The sequence below is a fragment of the Phacochoerus africanus genome, chromosome 2 (genome assembly GCF_016906955.1).
Source record: "Phacochoerus africanus isolate WHEZ1 chromosome 2, ROS_Pafr_v1, whole genome shotgun sequence".
NCBI classification, from domain to species: Eukaryota; Metazoa; Chordata; class Mammalia; order Artiodactyla; family Suidae; genus Phacochoerus; species Phacochoerus africanus.
The window spans coordinates 28,750,105-28,766,358 of NC_062545.1; the positions used below are offsets into that span (position 1 = coordinate 28,750,105).

At 40.2% G+C, this 16,254-nt stretch overlaps 1 protein-coding gene across 3 annotated transcripts in view; it reads right to left on the reverse strand.

Moving 5' to 3' along the window:
- Positions 1-6,820: 6,820 nt before the first annotated feature.
- Positions 6,821-16,254, reverse strand: part of MYB (MYB proto-oncogene, transcription factor) — a 36,936-nt gene continuing 27,502 nt past the window's right edge. For all 3 annotated transcript variants that reach the window (XM_047758197.1, XM_047758211.1, XM_047758206.1), the window contains one exon: positions 6,821-8,144. In XM_047758197.1, the coding sequence (XP_047614153.1) occupies positions 8,028-8,144 (117 nt within the window). In that variant the 3' untranslated portion in view covers positions 6,821-8,027. The remainder of the gene's footprint in view (positions 8,145-16,254) is intronic.

Below are 16,254 nucleotides of genomic sequence, written 5' to 3' on the forward strand. Positions count from 1 at the left end.
CACTAATAATAGAACTGCTACTGTGATTTTTGATTACTTTTCCTCGAGAGCTGGGGTCACAAACTTTTCTGCAAAGGGCTTGATAATAAATGTTTTAGAATTTGCAGGCCCCATGGTATCTCTTGCAACAACTAAACCCTGCCACTGTAGTAAGAAACCAGCCTTAGACAATGTGTAAACGAAAGGGCATGGCTGTGTTCCAATAGAACTGTATTTACTTAAACAGGCAGTTTTGGCCGGGGGCCATAATTTACCAACCCTGGTTCTATGTTAGGAATTTTCCATAAGAGTGCTGGAGAGTGGATATAAGTTGTCTAAAACTTTTGCATGATGACACAGCTGGCCAATTGGCTTAACTAAAGTTATGCAAATTAGCTCTAAGACCCACAGAGATCTTCCGTTTGTCAAGCGTACAAGTGATCCAACAGAGTACTCTTGAGTTCCTTGGAATAAAGGACTCCCATTTTGGGGGGCAGACCTCGCCCATGGCATGCAGAAAGTTTCCGGGCCAGGGATCAAACCCTCGCCACAGCAGTAACCTGAGCCAGAGTTAAGCGCGTGGCTCTGATGTGCCTGGGGAAGGTGGACCACGTCCGTGGAGGGATGAACATCTGGTAGCTGAACACCGACAGGGAGCTAGGGAGTTCTTCCTGAAATTTCTGCTTTCCAAGAATTCCAAGCTCTTCCTTTATTTTACAGTATTCTCGATTACATGGCTAGAGGGATTTAACAGCAGTTTTCAAAGAAAGAAAAGAAATAGACCATGTTAAAGACACATCTGGAAGTAAAAATGTTAAACCATGAAAAAGGACATTTTGCTTTTTATTTATTTATTTTTTTCAGGGCTGCACCTGTAGCATATGGAAGTTCCCAGGCTAGGGGTCAAATTGGAGCTATAGCTGCTGGCCTTTTCAATGCCATAGCAATGCCAGATCTGAGCTGTGTCTGTGACCTACACTGCAGTTGGCCACGCCAGAGCCTAACGCACTGAGTGGGGCCAGGGATCGAACCCACATCTTCATGGATACTAGTTGGGTTCCTTACTGCTGAGCCACAGTGGGAACTCCAAAAAAAGGACTTTTTTGATTTAGAAAAATGTGGTTATGGTTATGATTATTAAGATTTAGAGACAAATCTGAAACAGACCATTTTCTTGGTACTTTAGAGGTATCCAAGTTCTTATTGTTCTGTCAGTAATTTGAAAATTATATATATCAAATAATGCATAGCTTTGAATTCTGCCTTGCATGGGGAAATATTTGTTGAAAAGTGACTGAGATTCTTGGCAAATATCTCTAACTTCTTGTTTTCTAATCTCTTTGACTTGTATATTTATGCCTCTTGTTTTTCCCATCATTGTCATTTGGTGGAGTTTCCTGATGGGGTGTTTCATTAATTCATGTCTTCAGTGCCCTATGTTTAACCAGAATACTTGTTTCTAATATCTTTTTATTTTGGTAGATTTGAAATAGGGGACATAGGAGAGGTAAATGGATTTGGGATGGTCTGAGTCAAATCAAGTGGCCACTGTCTTACTCAGTAACCATCTACTCAGTGTGCTTCAGCCTGGACATTGGTCACTGCTTGAAAACTGACCCAGAAAGGGAAGGCGAGAGAAGTACTTGGGACCATTAAAAAAATGGGTGGATTTACATTCTTTAGAAAGTGATGGAAAAAAAAAATCTTAGTCCTGTCTTTCACATCTGCTAAGGGAAATTTATTAACGTTCAAATTCAATTCAGAGGAGTTCCCTTGGTGGCACAGTGGTTAACGAATCCGACCAGGAACCATGAGGTTGCGGGTTCGATCCCTCGCCTTGCTCAGTGGGTTAAGGATCCGGCGTTGCCGTGAGCTGTGGTGTAGGTCGCAGATGCGGCTCAGATCCTCTGGTTGCTGTGGCTCTGGCGTAGGCTGGCGGCTACAACTCTGATTCGACCCCTAGCCTGGGAACCTCCTTATGCCACAGGAGTGGTCCTAGAAAAGGCAAAAAGACAAAGACAAAAAAAAAAAATTCAATTCAGAGGATGTCATCTAGCAGGAAAACCTAACAATTCTATGCTAAGTAATTCCAATGTCTTTGGGTTCCTGAAGCTTTCTTTGGATTTTGTTTGCCTTTGATCTGAGGACCTTTGTGTGCTTTGTAACTATATACAGGATTCAATACTTCCTCCGCTTAAATAGAAATCCCAAAGGACAGAGTTGTAAAGGGACTTGAACAAGGAGTTTTGGCAAGTTGATTAGAGACTGGTTTAGAACCAGGAGCTTGTGGACTAAAATAGTGCTATGTTTTGTTCATGTGCTAAACTTCTTGAGCTATAAAATCCCTTTTGATAGATCACATGCAATAAAACCATACTATGACCTTTATTCAGATGTACTGTGTGCAAAATTATGCTTCCCACATATTGTAAAAATCAAGCAAAAGATGGATCTGATGGTCGAGGTTAGCCGTAATTAATATCTGTAACACAGTAATTCTCTGCATTTAGGAAAGTACTTACAGTTATGGGCTTAATATTATTCTAATAGTCTAGAGACCAGCAGACATTTGAATGAAGAATTATGGGTTCCACTGGAATTAAAAGCTGTGGAGAGTATTAGAAAGAAAGCACAGCGTTGGGGGAATAAAAGGCTTTTCCTAAGGCTGGGTTTTTAGTGTGATTCCCTCCAACCATCTGCCTTAGAATCACCTGGAGGCTTGCTGAACTATTTCTAGGTCTAAACCTGACTCATAAATCAGAATCCCTGAGGGTGAGGTCAAGAATCTTCATTTTAATTAAGTCCTCAGTATGTTTCTGATGCCCCCCAACGTCTGAAAACTACTGGACTATAAGAATGTGTTCTAGATTTAAGAATGTAAAATAAAGGAATTCCCTTTATGCCTCAGTGGTTTACGAATCTGACTAGCATCCATGAGGACTCTGGTTCGATCCCTGGCCTTGCTCAGTGGGTTAAGGATCCAGCATTGGCGTGAGCTATGGTGTAGGTCACAGATGTGGCTTGGATCCTGTGTTGCTGTGGCTGTGGTATAGGCCAGCAGCTACAGCTCTGATTTGACCCCTAGTCTGGGAACCTCCATATGCCACAGGGGCAGCCCTAAAAAGACAAAAAAAGACAAAAAAAAAGTAAGTTAAAGACACTGTTAAGAGCAAATATTGGCAGGATTCCTTAATGGGCAAAATATCAGGCAAATCAAGGACTATGCAATATTTTAAAAAGTCAATTGACAATTTAGTGTTTGAAAACAACAAAAAGGGAGCGGCCCTAGAAAAGGCAAAAAAGACCAAAAAAAAAAAAAAAGAAAGAAAGAAAAAAAGAAAACAACAAAAAGAATTTTAGATAAATTATTGGTTATCGATCGAAACTATTCTGCTCTTAAAGGCAAAAAAGTGTTTTATACAAAGAATTCTTTCTGAACTAATTACTTTATATATGATAAAATATGAAAACAGTCTATACACTTCAGATCAAATGACATTCTTGCAATAAGATTTTCTGAGATTAAAGCACATTCTTTTGAAATTCATAAGCAGTAGGAAATATACTATGTAAAATCCAATTAACTAGATATAAAATTCAGACGTAGTAATCACTTGGCCCTGCCATCCTGAGGTTTATGTTTATCCTATGTATGAAAAAAGGATTTGTGCAGAATTATTTCTCTAACACAAGTGTAAATTAATCATTTTATGTCCCTGAGTAAAACCATTCAATGACTCCCCATATCTCTAAGGACAAAGTTCAAACTCTTGAAGAATATTTATAGGACATCCTTCTCCAGCCTCATGTCTTTTGCATTTCCCCAGGTTTCTCTTTCAGTTTCTCCTCATCCTGACCTCTCAGATTTCACAATTATTCTTCTCTCTTAGCTGGGAAACTTAGCTCCCTCCCACTGCTTCCCCAGCATGTAATAAGCCCTTTACACGTACTGTGTTATTATTATTAATAATATCGTTGCTGACAATGGAAAAAAGTGGACATGTTAAATTAATTATATTTTCAAGGTGGAGTGCTCAGCTCTTTCTGAGCCCTTGGGTATAAGAGGGGTGATAAAGTACAGAAAGAAATCAAGATGGCATAATTTTTTTTGCTTTTTTAAGGCCACACCTGCAGAATATAGAAGTTCCCAGGCTAGGGGTTGAATTGGAGCTGCAGCTGCCAGCCTACACCACAGCCATAGCAATGCAGGATCCAAGCCATGTCTGCAACCTACACCACAGCTCACAGTAATGCCAGATCCTTAACCCACTAAGGGATGCCAGGAATTGAACCCTCATCCTCATAGTTACTAGTCAGATTCATTACTAATGAGCCATAATGGGAACTCCAAGGGTGGCACAAATTTCGACTTGAGAAATGAAGAAGTTAATTCAAAAAGAAGCATTGAATGACTACAAATTTTGTTTCGTTCATACTAAATTTAAGATGCTTATGGGGCGGGGGGAGGTGTTAACATGGAATAGAATACAGGGAGTTCCTATTGTGGCTCAGCAGGAAAGAATCTGACTAGTATCCATGAGGATGCAGGTTCAATCCCTGGCCTTGATCAGGGGGTTAAGGATCCGGCGTTGCCGTGAGCTGTGGTGTAGGTCACAGACGCAGCTCGGATCCCATGTTGCTGTGACTCTGCTGTAGGTCAGAAGCTACAGCTCCGATTCGACCCCTAGCCTGGGAACCTCCATATGCCATGGGAGCGGCCCCACAAAAGGCAAAAAGACCAAAAAAAAAAATATCTAGGGATATTTTCAAAAGATATAATTTAAAGTTAGTTTTAATGTAAAACATAGATTTAACACACAGTAGGGAACATGGATCTGAGTGATACTCATCTCTCCATTGCTAGGTTCCAGCCGTGCTTTTTCTTTGCTCAGGGTCATCATGGTGAGTAACCTCATCAGCAGACACTGGGACACTGTCCAAAGATGCAAGAAGGCCTTTACCAACTCACATAATCCTCACAATACCTCACAACCTTGAGAGGTACCTTTATCTCCAGTATAAGTAAAATGAAGCTTAGGGAGGTTTAAACACTTACCAAGTCACAGAGCTGGTCAAAGGCAGAATCTGAACTTGAGCCAAGACTAGTGAGGCTCTAAAACAAATCAGTTTTAATAAAGCAATGTGGGGAGTCCTTTGGAAGCCCCTTACGATGTCTAATATTGTATAATTTCTATTTTGTGTGTGTGTGTGTGTGTGTGTGTGTGTTTAGGGCCGCACCTGCGGCATATGGAGGTCCCCAGACTAGGGGTCAAATCTGAGCTGTAGCTGCCAGCCTTCGCCAGAGCCACAGCAATGTGGGATCCGAGCCCCATCTATAACCTACACCACAGCTCATGGCAACACCAGATCTTTAACCCAATGAGCGAGGCCAGGGATTGAACCTGTGTCCTCATGGATACTAGTCAGATTCGTTTCCATTGAACCATGATGGGAACTCCTAATACTGTACAGTTTCTGAAGAAACAAAGTTCTTCCTTGTACATCTTCCTCATCTTGGATTATCAGCCCCATTAGTGGCTGAGAGACAATTCAGAATATTCTCAGTGTATCTGCAATTCTCTAGATATGTCATGTGGACTTACCAAGTTTAACTCAACAATCAGCAGAGCACACTGTTGGCCAGATGAACCTCTGACACACTACACAGCATGCAGTATGTCATGGACAGCTTATGCAATAAGCTTAATTATGGAAAGCTTATGTAATAATGAACGTTTGTATCGTGCATTATTTATAGTGCATTGTAGCAATGAAGTCATTTCACAGATGGAGGAAAAAGGCTCAGAAAGGTTACTGACTTGTCCAAGTTCCAGCTGTTGGTAAGTGGCAGAGTCAGCACCTGGCAACTGCTCTGAGGGTACATGACTGTAAACGGAGCTTCTTAACACTGGGATGATGTCTTACTGCCTATTAAAAATACAATCAAAGAATACTAAGCAATTAAAAATGCAATCAAAGACTGCTAAGCAGTCTTAAAGACTAGTAATTAGGGGCAACAAATCCTTGGCTCTAGGAACACCAAGTGTATCATGCGTATGAGAATCCAACTCAGATCCTACAGTTTGAGTTGGAAAGGAGTGACCCAGGGACATTACAAGGAATCTATGAGAGGGAAATTGTAGCACAACGAAGAGAACCCTGAGCCGAGAGATGCAACTCCATAAAACAGGGAGTTGGACTGAACGGATGACTCAGCTGGGATGCCCTGTCCTCATCCCAAAGAAAAATATCCTCTGGCTCTGCCCTAGGAGGCTGACCAGCTGCCTTACATCCAGATGCTCCCGTGCCTTCGAGTTTGTGTTCACGGTTAGTTCTGCCAATGAGGATCCTGGCAGAATTCGAGGGATAGGGGATATAAAATTACAGGATTGCCCTTGCCTCTCTTCCTGCGAGGTCCCCTCAGGTCACTGCTCCTCTCAAGGGCAGCCGCTTTCCATGACTCTCCCCCTCCACGTGACAGCGTCCTTCAGGCCTGCATCCATACACAAGCACTGCCCCTGTGGTCCTCCTATCCCTGCCCACAGCTGTGGTGTCAGTTCCCTTGCAAATGAACTCTCCTTGCATTACCCCAATTCGAACCCTGCTGGAACCCTGCCCGATAGATTCTGGAAGATTCCTCCCAGCCGTCATTCTGCACATGATTGATTTTGTGAATTTCTGAACTTGGTGTGCTTGTTCTTCTTTCTTCAACATTTTAATTCCTCAAGTGAAGTTCAGATGGTACACAAATTATTAACAGAAGAAAAGTGCTCAGTGTTCACTCCATTTTCTTCAAAGTAGGACTATCATCCACCATCGAAAGTAAGACAGAAGTCAAAAGTAAGTAAAATAAGGGCACAGCTTTATTTTACTACAAGGCAGTAAGTACACTGTCATATCAAAAGTTCAGTGCCGGCCATCTTGCACCAAGGATTCTTAAGGCAGCAACTGGCTATGGACCCCAATCTCTTGACCCCCATCTCTTGACCCCCAGCTGCAAACACAGGTTCTGTGCAGCAGTTCTGAGACCATACGCTTAGAGACCATGGGGAATGCTGATTAAACACACAACCCCTGAATTAAAGAACAGTCAGGCTGAACTCAAAACAAAACACAGGACACCAACAACATAGATCTCCCAAAAAAGAAGTGCAATGCATGCTCTTATAAACCAACAATAACAAAAAATAAAACAAAGAACAACAACAAATGCAAAATCTCCCAAACAAGTTTTCCAATGTATTACAAAAGGAAAAAAAAAGTATATATATATATAAAAAATAAAAAAGTTTGAAATACTAGTGCATAGTCAATTACCTAACACCGAGTTTCTTTTCTGTTCATTCAAAGCTCTACTGTCCCTCTGATACTAGCAGCATGTCTACAGGCTAAGACCATAGCAGCAAAACACATTTTTTTTTTCATTTGGCATTTACAAAATTAAATTACTGAATAAAAATATAATTTTTTATAAAACTATTTCATACAGTAATAATTTTTTTAAGCAAGCTAACAAAAAAACCCTCATAAAATGGTTTAGTACAATAAATGTACCTCCAAGGTTACTAACCATAAATGAGCATTTACAATATTGATTACTTATTCTGTGGTAGTAAGCCAACGTTTATAGTAATGCATTGTGTTTAGTGATTGAGAAAAGCGAAATATTGGAGTACCTTTTTTGTGTAAAATTTCAAAAACCTCATCACAGGAAAAAAAAATACTGATCTGTTGGATCCTCTAAAATATAGATAAATCATTTTATGCTTTTTTAAAAAAAATCTGCATTAAGATATTAACAACTGACTACAATTCATTACCTAATAATTTAGGTAAGACTGTTATTTATTACTTAAAAAAAATCCTTTTAGTTGGGTGAAATCTGATATGATTTCATCCACCTAAACGCACTTGGTGCTGCTCTCAACTGTTGTACCACAACAAAAATAGGCTCTTCTCCCATTCATGAAAAGTTTCACGTCGAGGAATGCTATATCCCAAGTCAACTTGAAGTGTTCTGAAAACCATAATGCTTATCTGCAAACATCTCACATGACCAGAGTCCGGGTTGAGAAGGCATTCACATATTTCCGAGCCTGACCAGAAGCTGTCATCTGATCATCTGTCTTTCCACAGGATGCAGCTTCCCAGGCACCGCTACAAGGCTAATGGGAAAGAAGAGGGCAGCGTCAAGGTCAGACCCGGAGGTACACCCTGAGCCCACACATGGACTCCCAAACACAGCAGGGCCAGTGGAAAAAATGCTGACTTCCACACGACAAGTGGTAGACACTGGGGAGCCTTTGTTGGATAAAAATCTCCACTCTGACAACCAGGAATCCAGCATTCTTAAGTGATATTAATGATTAGAAACTGTTTATCGCAAAGAGAGAAAACCCACTCCAAAGAGTATTTAAGAGACAGCTGCATCTTCATACTTGAGTGCCTTTTGTCGATTAGGAAATTTTGCAAAGCTGGAGACAGGAATGAGTGCCATCCCCCAGATACCTAAGGGGAGTGCTGGGCATTTACCCATTAAGCAAACTGGTGAGTGCCCCCACCGCCTCAGTGAAGAAGCTCCTGTAGGTGCTGGAATTGATCAATATCTACTAAACATAGTATATATTTTTATCAACTAAATTTAAATTTGGATTTGCATAAATAAAATTTAAAGTTATTAATCAAAATCAATCCTTATCAATTAAATATCAATTAGGAGATATCCATTTACCAGGATAGCTTACTTGTGAAAGAGTCACTGGAAGGCACAAGATGCAATGCATATCTAACGAGCAGCACCCAGGTCCTGTGTCCTGTGTTTGACAGTTCACACTCATGATCTCACTTACACAGCACAACAGCACAACCACCCTGGGAGAGAGGCTCATTCTTTTTTTTTTTTTTTAATTTGGCCTCAGCAGCAGCAGCAACATAAGGAAGTTCCCGGGCTAGAGATCAAACCTGCACCACAACAGTGACCCAGGTTCCTTAACTGCTAGGCCACCAGGGAACTCCCCTTCTGTCTTTAATTGGGCAGGAAATGGAGATTCGGAGAAAGTGGAGATAACTTTCAAGGCTGTTCTTAGGGTAGTAGTGAAGTGGCTTTGAATCTGTGTCTGTCTTCTGCCCAGCCCCCACTCCTGCCTTCCCTCCATGTCTTTCAAATCAAGTTATATACTAGTTAGTTGTGTCCTCTTTAGTTCTCCCAGCCCCCATTCACAATGCTTACAAAACAAATGCAAGCTAACAGGGTTTAATAAGTGAACAAGGCAGGGTCATAGGGAAATGTGGAAAAAACAAATATTCTGAAGATGGGGTGTGATCTGTATTCAAAACACTTGCCCTGAAGTATAATGCACCAGTGAGATGGAAACCTCAAGCTTCACTCTGAGCTCTCTAACAGTCAATGCAAAGACGGAAACAAAAGCAGATCTGCTGTTCGTAAGCTCAAACCTAAACCAGTGGTGTAGAAAAAAGCACAACTCTTCCTAGTATTGACATCGAAGCGGGATGTTTTCCGAGGGACAAAAGAAGAGTAAGAAAAGAAAAGCATCTGTTCTTTAGAGCCTCAATTGTCCTGCAGGAGGCAAAATGAACACATGTGAAACTGGTAAGTGATGACCGGCAGTGTGAAAGATTTCTGTCCCACAGCCAGCGGAAGAGGGGACAGGACACCAAGGATGAGCCAGGCAATGCTCTAGGGAAAGGGCACAACTCGGTAGGCTTTAGATAGACAGGAGGTAAAGAGGAGGATAGCTTAGACGGAGAAGTAGCATGAAAAAGTCAGGAAGCTGTAGTCTGTACATTGCTTGTGACAGGGACTGGGAGACAGATGAAGGGATACCGTGGACTCAGTGACAATGTTTAACAAGTGCTCACTATGTGCCACCCAGGCTTCTAAGTATTTTACACATGTCAACTCACTCAGTTCTCACATTAAGACACCTATGGCATATGCATGGCTCCTTACACCTGTTTTACAAAGCGGGGATTTTTTTTTTCTTTTCCGTGATGGTTTATCATAGGATATTGACTATCATCCCCTGTGCTATAAAGTAGGACCTTGTTGTTTATCCATTCCATATAAAACAGTTTGCACTCGCTAGTTCCCAACTCCCGATTCATCCCTCCCCCATCTTCTCTCCCTCTTGGCAACTGGAAGTACAGAACTGGCAATTTTAAAGGAAGAGAGAACTTAAGCAACATCCTTAAAGTCACCAGCTAAGAAGTGATGAAGCAGGTATGTGAATCTAGGCTCTAATAAGAACAAGTTGCTACTTCCATTAGAATTCTTATCAGTGGGAAACTGTAGGATCAGCTCAGTGGGGCCTTGGAATACAGGAAGAAGTGCTTAGATGAGGTGTCAAAAGTTATCAGACTTTTTAGCAAAGAGGCAAGATAATTTCAAAAGGATGAGGTATTTGCATGGTGATGAGGCTTCCTCGCCTAGGGTCTGGAACAGTTTCAGTGGCATAAGGTTTACAAGGCCATGTTTTCAACTTGTAAGCTTTCATAGGACACAAACTAGATTTCCCAGTTTCTGCCCAATCTGTCAAGCCATCTCACCGCCAACCACCAACGGCACCATCCAAGTTTACATGTGTTTACCCTCAAGACTCAGAGTCTCAATACATAACTTGAAATACGACACAAGCAAGATGAATTGTCATAAGATTTCCCTGGAACCGTGAATCACAAAAATGACAGGACAAAGATGACAGGGCTTCTGGGCTGACTTTCACCACTGAATCACTTTTAATGTTTTTCTATATAAAATCACCATGGTAGTTAAAGCCTTCTTTGATACAGTTCTGAATAAATGATGTTTCGTTAGGTTGGAGGAAGTGGATTAAATACACACATTTCTCTGGTGTGTATCAGTCCAACCAAATCCCATATTTTAGTTGAATTGATTGCTTACATATATAAGTGGCTAAATTTTTTCAGGGCAGCACTGAAACACCAAATTGACACAAGAAACCCAATTAACAAACTAAAATATAATGTTATCACTGTGATTATGAAGCTTGTGTTTGTAATGACACATATAGAACATATACGACAATGTGACATGTATTAACTACCATTTGAGAGTGAATAAAGATGATGGCTTAATGATGTACACAGAACAAGGTGCATGGATCTTAAAAGCAAGTGACTAAAGAAGACACAGAATGAAATAACTTAATATAATAGTATCTTATATGTAAACATAAAATTGCACAAAGATACACACAAAATCCAAAAAATACATATTTTGAAAGAGTACATACAAAAAAATGAAGGCAAAAGGAGAATGAAAGTGAGAGGAAAGAAAGAAACGATTATTTCTGTTCTTCTCTGGTTAAGAATTTTTCTACTTAGCAGTGCTTCCATTAATCAGAATTAATTTTCTATGTTAACTTTTAATACATTAAGGATCTTAAAATACTATATTAAAAGACTTTTACGCTTGCTTTTACAGTGCCTCTTTGTAAGTTCTGATCCTCAACAATACAGGACTTATTTTGGATTTCCCAATGTCTGTTCAGGAGAATCCAAAACAATTACCAGCTTAGTATATTTTCAACTTGAACTTCGATGGTGTGCTTGTGGCATCTCCCAGATGCCTCATCACTTTATACATGTTTGGCTCTTCCTCCAGGACCAGATATTTAAAACAGGATCCATATAAAAAAGGTACCATATATTTTTAATTAGTATTTTGAAACAAACTTTTCAGTCAGCTTCTCCCAAGTCAAAATAAAATTTATGAACAAATAAATCACATTGACGGAAATATCCGAATTCCAGAAAGCAGAGCATTTCAGGGGCACTTAAGCCCTGAAGCCCAGAACCTAGGGAGGTCAAGATGACTTGGAAGACCTGAACCTCCCAGTGTAGACAGCAAGACAAAGGAACCACTGTGTGCAGGAACCCCTGCGTGCAGAACAAAAAGGTGAGTATGAGTGGGCAGCTGCTTTTTTGCACCATGAGACTACAAAGCGAGGACTTCCTACTCCATGCATGGAAAAGTAGGTAGACACACACCTGCTTTTCATGAAGGTGAAGGAGGAGCAGAAGGTTGAGTACTTGGGGAAGAAAAGAAATGCCCAGGTCCACCAGCCAAGATAGCAACTGCCTCCTCTTCGGCCGATTCCTTCGTCCTCCTTACCTTGAAGCCCTGGGGCCCTAGCCAACTTTTCAAGCCGACAGAATCGTTCTGACAGAGGAGGATTAAATGGCTTTGTGCTAGAAGGATATTTTTTAAGACTGTCCTGTAGATCTTTGGACATCCTCCTTATTCTCTCTCCTTAAATGTTAGTTTCATTTATACTAAAGAATGGGTAAGAATTACAGAATTCTTTGCACAGGCATTCTTATTAAATGACTAACCCATGGTGCTGCTGCAGACGTGTCACTCTACCTAATTCATTTTAACATTAATAATCCTACTGCACATCCTCCTCGTCTTACCTATCCGTCATCTTACTTCTCCCGAAATGGACCTTTAATTGCCCCCAGGCAGAAGTGAACTGTAAACAGATTGTCAGAGTTTTAACTGGGATATCCTGCTGAAGCACTTTAAATAAATACTCAGATCCTTTGTAGTGAACAGAAGAAATAAAACGAGACAAGACCATGTCCACAGGTGGTTTTCTGTCAGCATTAGATGGCCTTCACATTTTCACTTGGAATATGAATGGTTTTTTTCATCGTGCTGAACAAGAACCGCTATTGTTGTCACATTCGTAGGGCAGCTTCACGCAATAGCTGCCGGTGTCCAAAGCCATGGCAGAGTTTGCGCTTTATAATTCACCTCATAAGAAACTGGCATGAGCATAAAAAATGATTCTGTAAAACTAAAGCAACTTGCAAGGTGGTATTACATTTTTGTTTCATATTTTAAAGTAATAAGCAAATATGAATGGTGTCCAAAAGACTAAGAATTGATGATTCTATTTAAACCATCTGAAGAAAAGACTTACTCTGGACAAAAACTCTAAAAGTCAGAATTCCTTCCCAAAGGGGCATCTTTTAAAACATATTAGTTATAAGAGATAATGTAGAAATCTTTCATTGTACCTTGAGAGTCAAGAATGAACCTGAGATGAGGTGTCACTGAAGTAAGGTTAAGGATTATCAAACTTTCCCTGGGCATAAGTGCTTCCTTATGTCTGAACAAAACAATCAAATGCTCCCAACTTCAGGGTTGCTAACTTTTCAGAGAAAAGATCCTGAAAACTTAATAACTCAAAGTCCAGATGGTGATCAAAGGTTTCCCCACCCACCCGTGCCGCCACTTCCCACCCAGGTCTAAGTTGATGATTGCTAATACGGATGGAAGGTTCCCAAATTTGGAGTTTGTCCCTGATGTCTCTAGAGTTCTTTTTTTTGTGCTGCAGAAACTGGCACAGCATTGCAAATCAACTATACTTTAATAAAAAGAAATTCAACTAGAGTTCTTTTCATCTTACATGTTGATAGGCTTTCCAATAGTTTAAATCGCACAGCCTCAGGTGTCACAGTTTTGGGGAAGAACAACTCTTTCCTTAGTCACATATTGGTTTTAAGCTATTAGGATTAAGACAAGCGTCAAATCGCTCTAAAGCAATGCTATCTTCGCTGGCCCGAGGAAGATTCAATGTCAGAGTGTTCACCAAAACCAACTACAGGAAAATCCACGTCTTATACTCTCTGGGGTAAGACTCTGAATTGGAGCCCAACCTGCCTTCCCCACTTATTGATACTTTCTCAGTTCACTCCCAAAATTACATGGCCAGCTTGTTTATTTTATAAGATATATTGAAAGCAGGTTGCTGAAATATGACTGCCAGCTATATGAAAACTTGCCAGCGCAAGTCAAAAAAAAAGTGACCCAAGGGAGAGCCAAATACAGAGGTATCCAGGGGAGCAGGTCAACAACAGCATACTACACTAAGAAATGCCCTGGCAAAAAAAAACAAAAAAAAAACAAAAAAAAAAAACAAAACCACACACACACAAAAACGGAGTTCCCGTCGTGGCGCAGTGGTTAACGAATTTGACTGGGAGCCATGAGGTTGCGGGTTCGGTCCCTGGCCTTGCTCAGTGGGTTAGGGATCCGGCGTTGCTGTGAGCTGTGTAGGTCGCAGACATGGCTTGGATCCCGAGTTGCTGTGGCCCTGGCATACATAGGCCGGCGGCTACAGCTCCGATTCGACCCCTAGCCTGGGAAACCTCCATATGCCGTGGGAGCAAAAGGCAAAAAGACAAAAAAAGGAAAAAAAAAAGAAATGCCCCAGAAGATCTATGTCACATGGAGACAGACTGTTTCCATGTCTGTTGACATGCCAACATAAGTACAGAAAAACAGAAGAGATCAGTAAATCCGTTGTTTCATCTCCATGACACCAAAGAGATCTGACTACCTGTATTTCAGGAATCAGTCGAATCAGCAATCTCTTTTGGTGACCCACTGACACAGTTCTGCAAGAGTGGAACAAGGAATGAGAAAGAATATACTGGAGGAAATAATACACCACAGCGCAAAGGGACTTGGCTTTTGGAGACACCTGTTTGCCTGAGTTGCTAAGGACAAGGATTGTGCACACCCTTTGCTGAAAAATAGCTACCACCAAAGTACACTGGTGCTGCCGTTTTCCAAGTATTATTACATCCATTTGATCTTCACAGCAACTTGTATGATGAATGGAGGAAATACCAGGGTCCCCAGGTTATAAATGAGAGCATTTTGGACTGAAGAAGCTAATGAATTAGAAAATGGTGGAGTCTAGCTAGTCCTGCATGCTAGCTTACTACACTCCTTAGCAACATGGATCATACAAAAAGGGTTTGCCCTATTTTTTGAAAAATTTATGAGCAATTCATACAAAGATAGGAGCAATCTGAAGCACACGGAACAGAAAAAGTGAGCTTCAATTGCTCGCAATAATATTTTAAGATTCTTTGATGTTGTGCAAATGTGTTTAAATACTAATGGCTTGAGAAGTTTACTTAAACTCACTATTTTAAAAGAGTAAGGCCAGAACAAGCCAAGTCAGGAAATTAAAATTTAAGGCTGTCATTCTGTGGTTACAAAAAAGAGGAAAGTGAGTGAGTAAAAACCATATGAACACATCTTTTACATTGGGTTTTAAATAGGAATAAAAGGAAATTATAATTTAAGAGAAAAATACAGAAGTTCAGAAGCTTATAACTTAAACACAGTTTCAGATCTACCAATGAAAATTTCTACCTTAGGAAATGTTTATTGGCATAATGTACTTATTTCAAAATGTAAAGCAAATTGAAAGCACACAGAAAAGCAGGCAGCTCTTATCTCCTTGCTAAGGGAGCTGTGTGTGTGTGTGCACACATGTGCGTGTGTGCATGTGTGTGTGTGTGTGTGTGTGTGCCTTGAGCTCTCCCAGGGTAACTTTTGAACAGCAGAATCCAGTAGCAATCCACAGTGCATCTGTCTTTCCTGCCCCAAACTGCAAGCTTTCTAGGCTCAAGGTCTATTTCCTTATTGTGATCATTTGATATCCTTCTAGACTCCATTCTCTACCACCACACAATGTGGGAAAAATAGCATAATCAAAAATCTCACATATTCTGAGCTACATGAAAGGCACACATATAAAAAATGTCTCAGAACATGTTTATTGTAAGAGTCCCTCTTTGTTTTTACAACTATGGCAAAAAAACACCCCCAATTTTAAGGCAACTAAAAAGAAGAAATCCAACAATTATACGATTACACAGCTACTGCAAATTCCTTTTTAAAAAAGATCAAGCATAAATAATTTCAAAAACAAATATAACATTATTGTGCATAATGGCTTATGATAGCCTCTAAGCATTATAGCTTATGGACTATTCCATACATGAGGTATGTGGAAAGTTCTGAGTTATTAAAATTCTTTTTAGTGACAACCCACATAACAAATGGGCATATTTAGCACCCTGATTTTGGTCTCTACATACCATTTTCCCACTAAAAGCATCAGAGCACCTTGGGGGAATGGCTGGTTCCAAGAAGACAAGAAGAAAATGTTGCTATTACATTAAAGCAGTTTAAATTAAATAAAATAGAAAATTCTATTCCTTAATGGCACAGCCACATTTCAACTGCTCAATAGCCAAATGCGACTAGTAGCTATCATATAAGATAGCAGCATAATGGACATTTCTGTCATTACAGAGGTTCTATTGAATAGTATTGGTCTAGAGATTAAAAGGGATTTAAGAGACTAAACAACCAAATGCAATGTGTGAATTTGTTTCAATACTGATCAAACAAATAATAAAAAA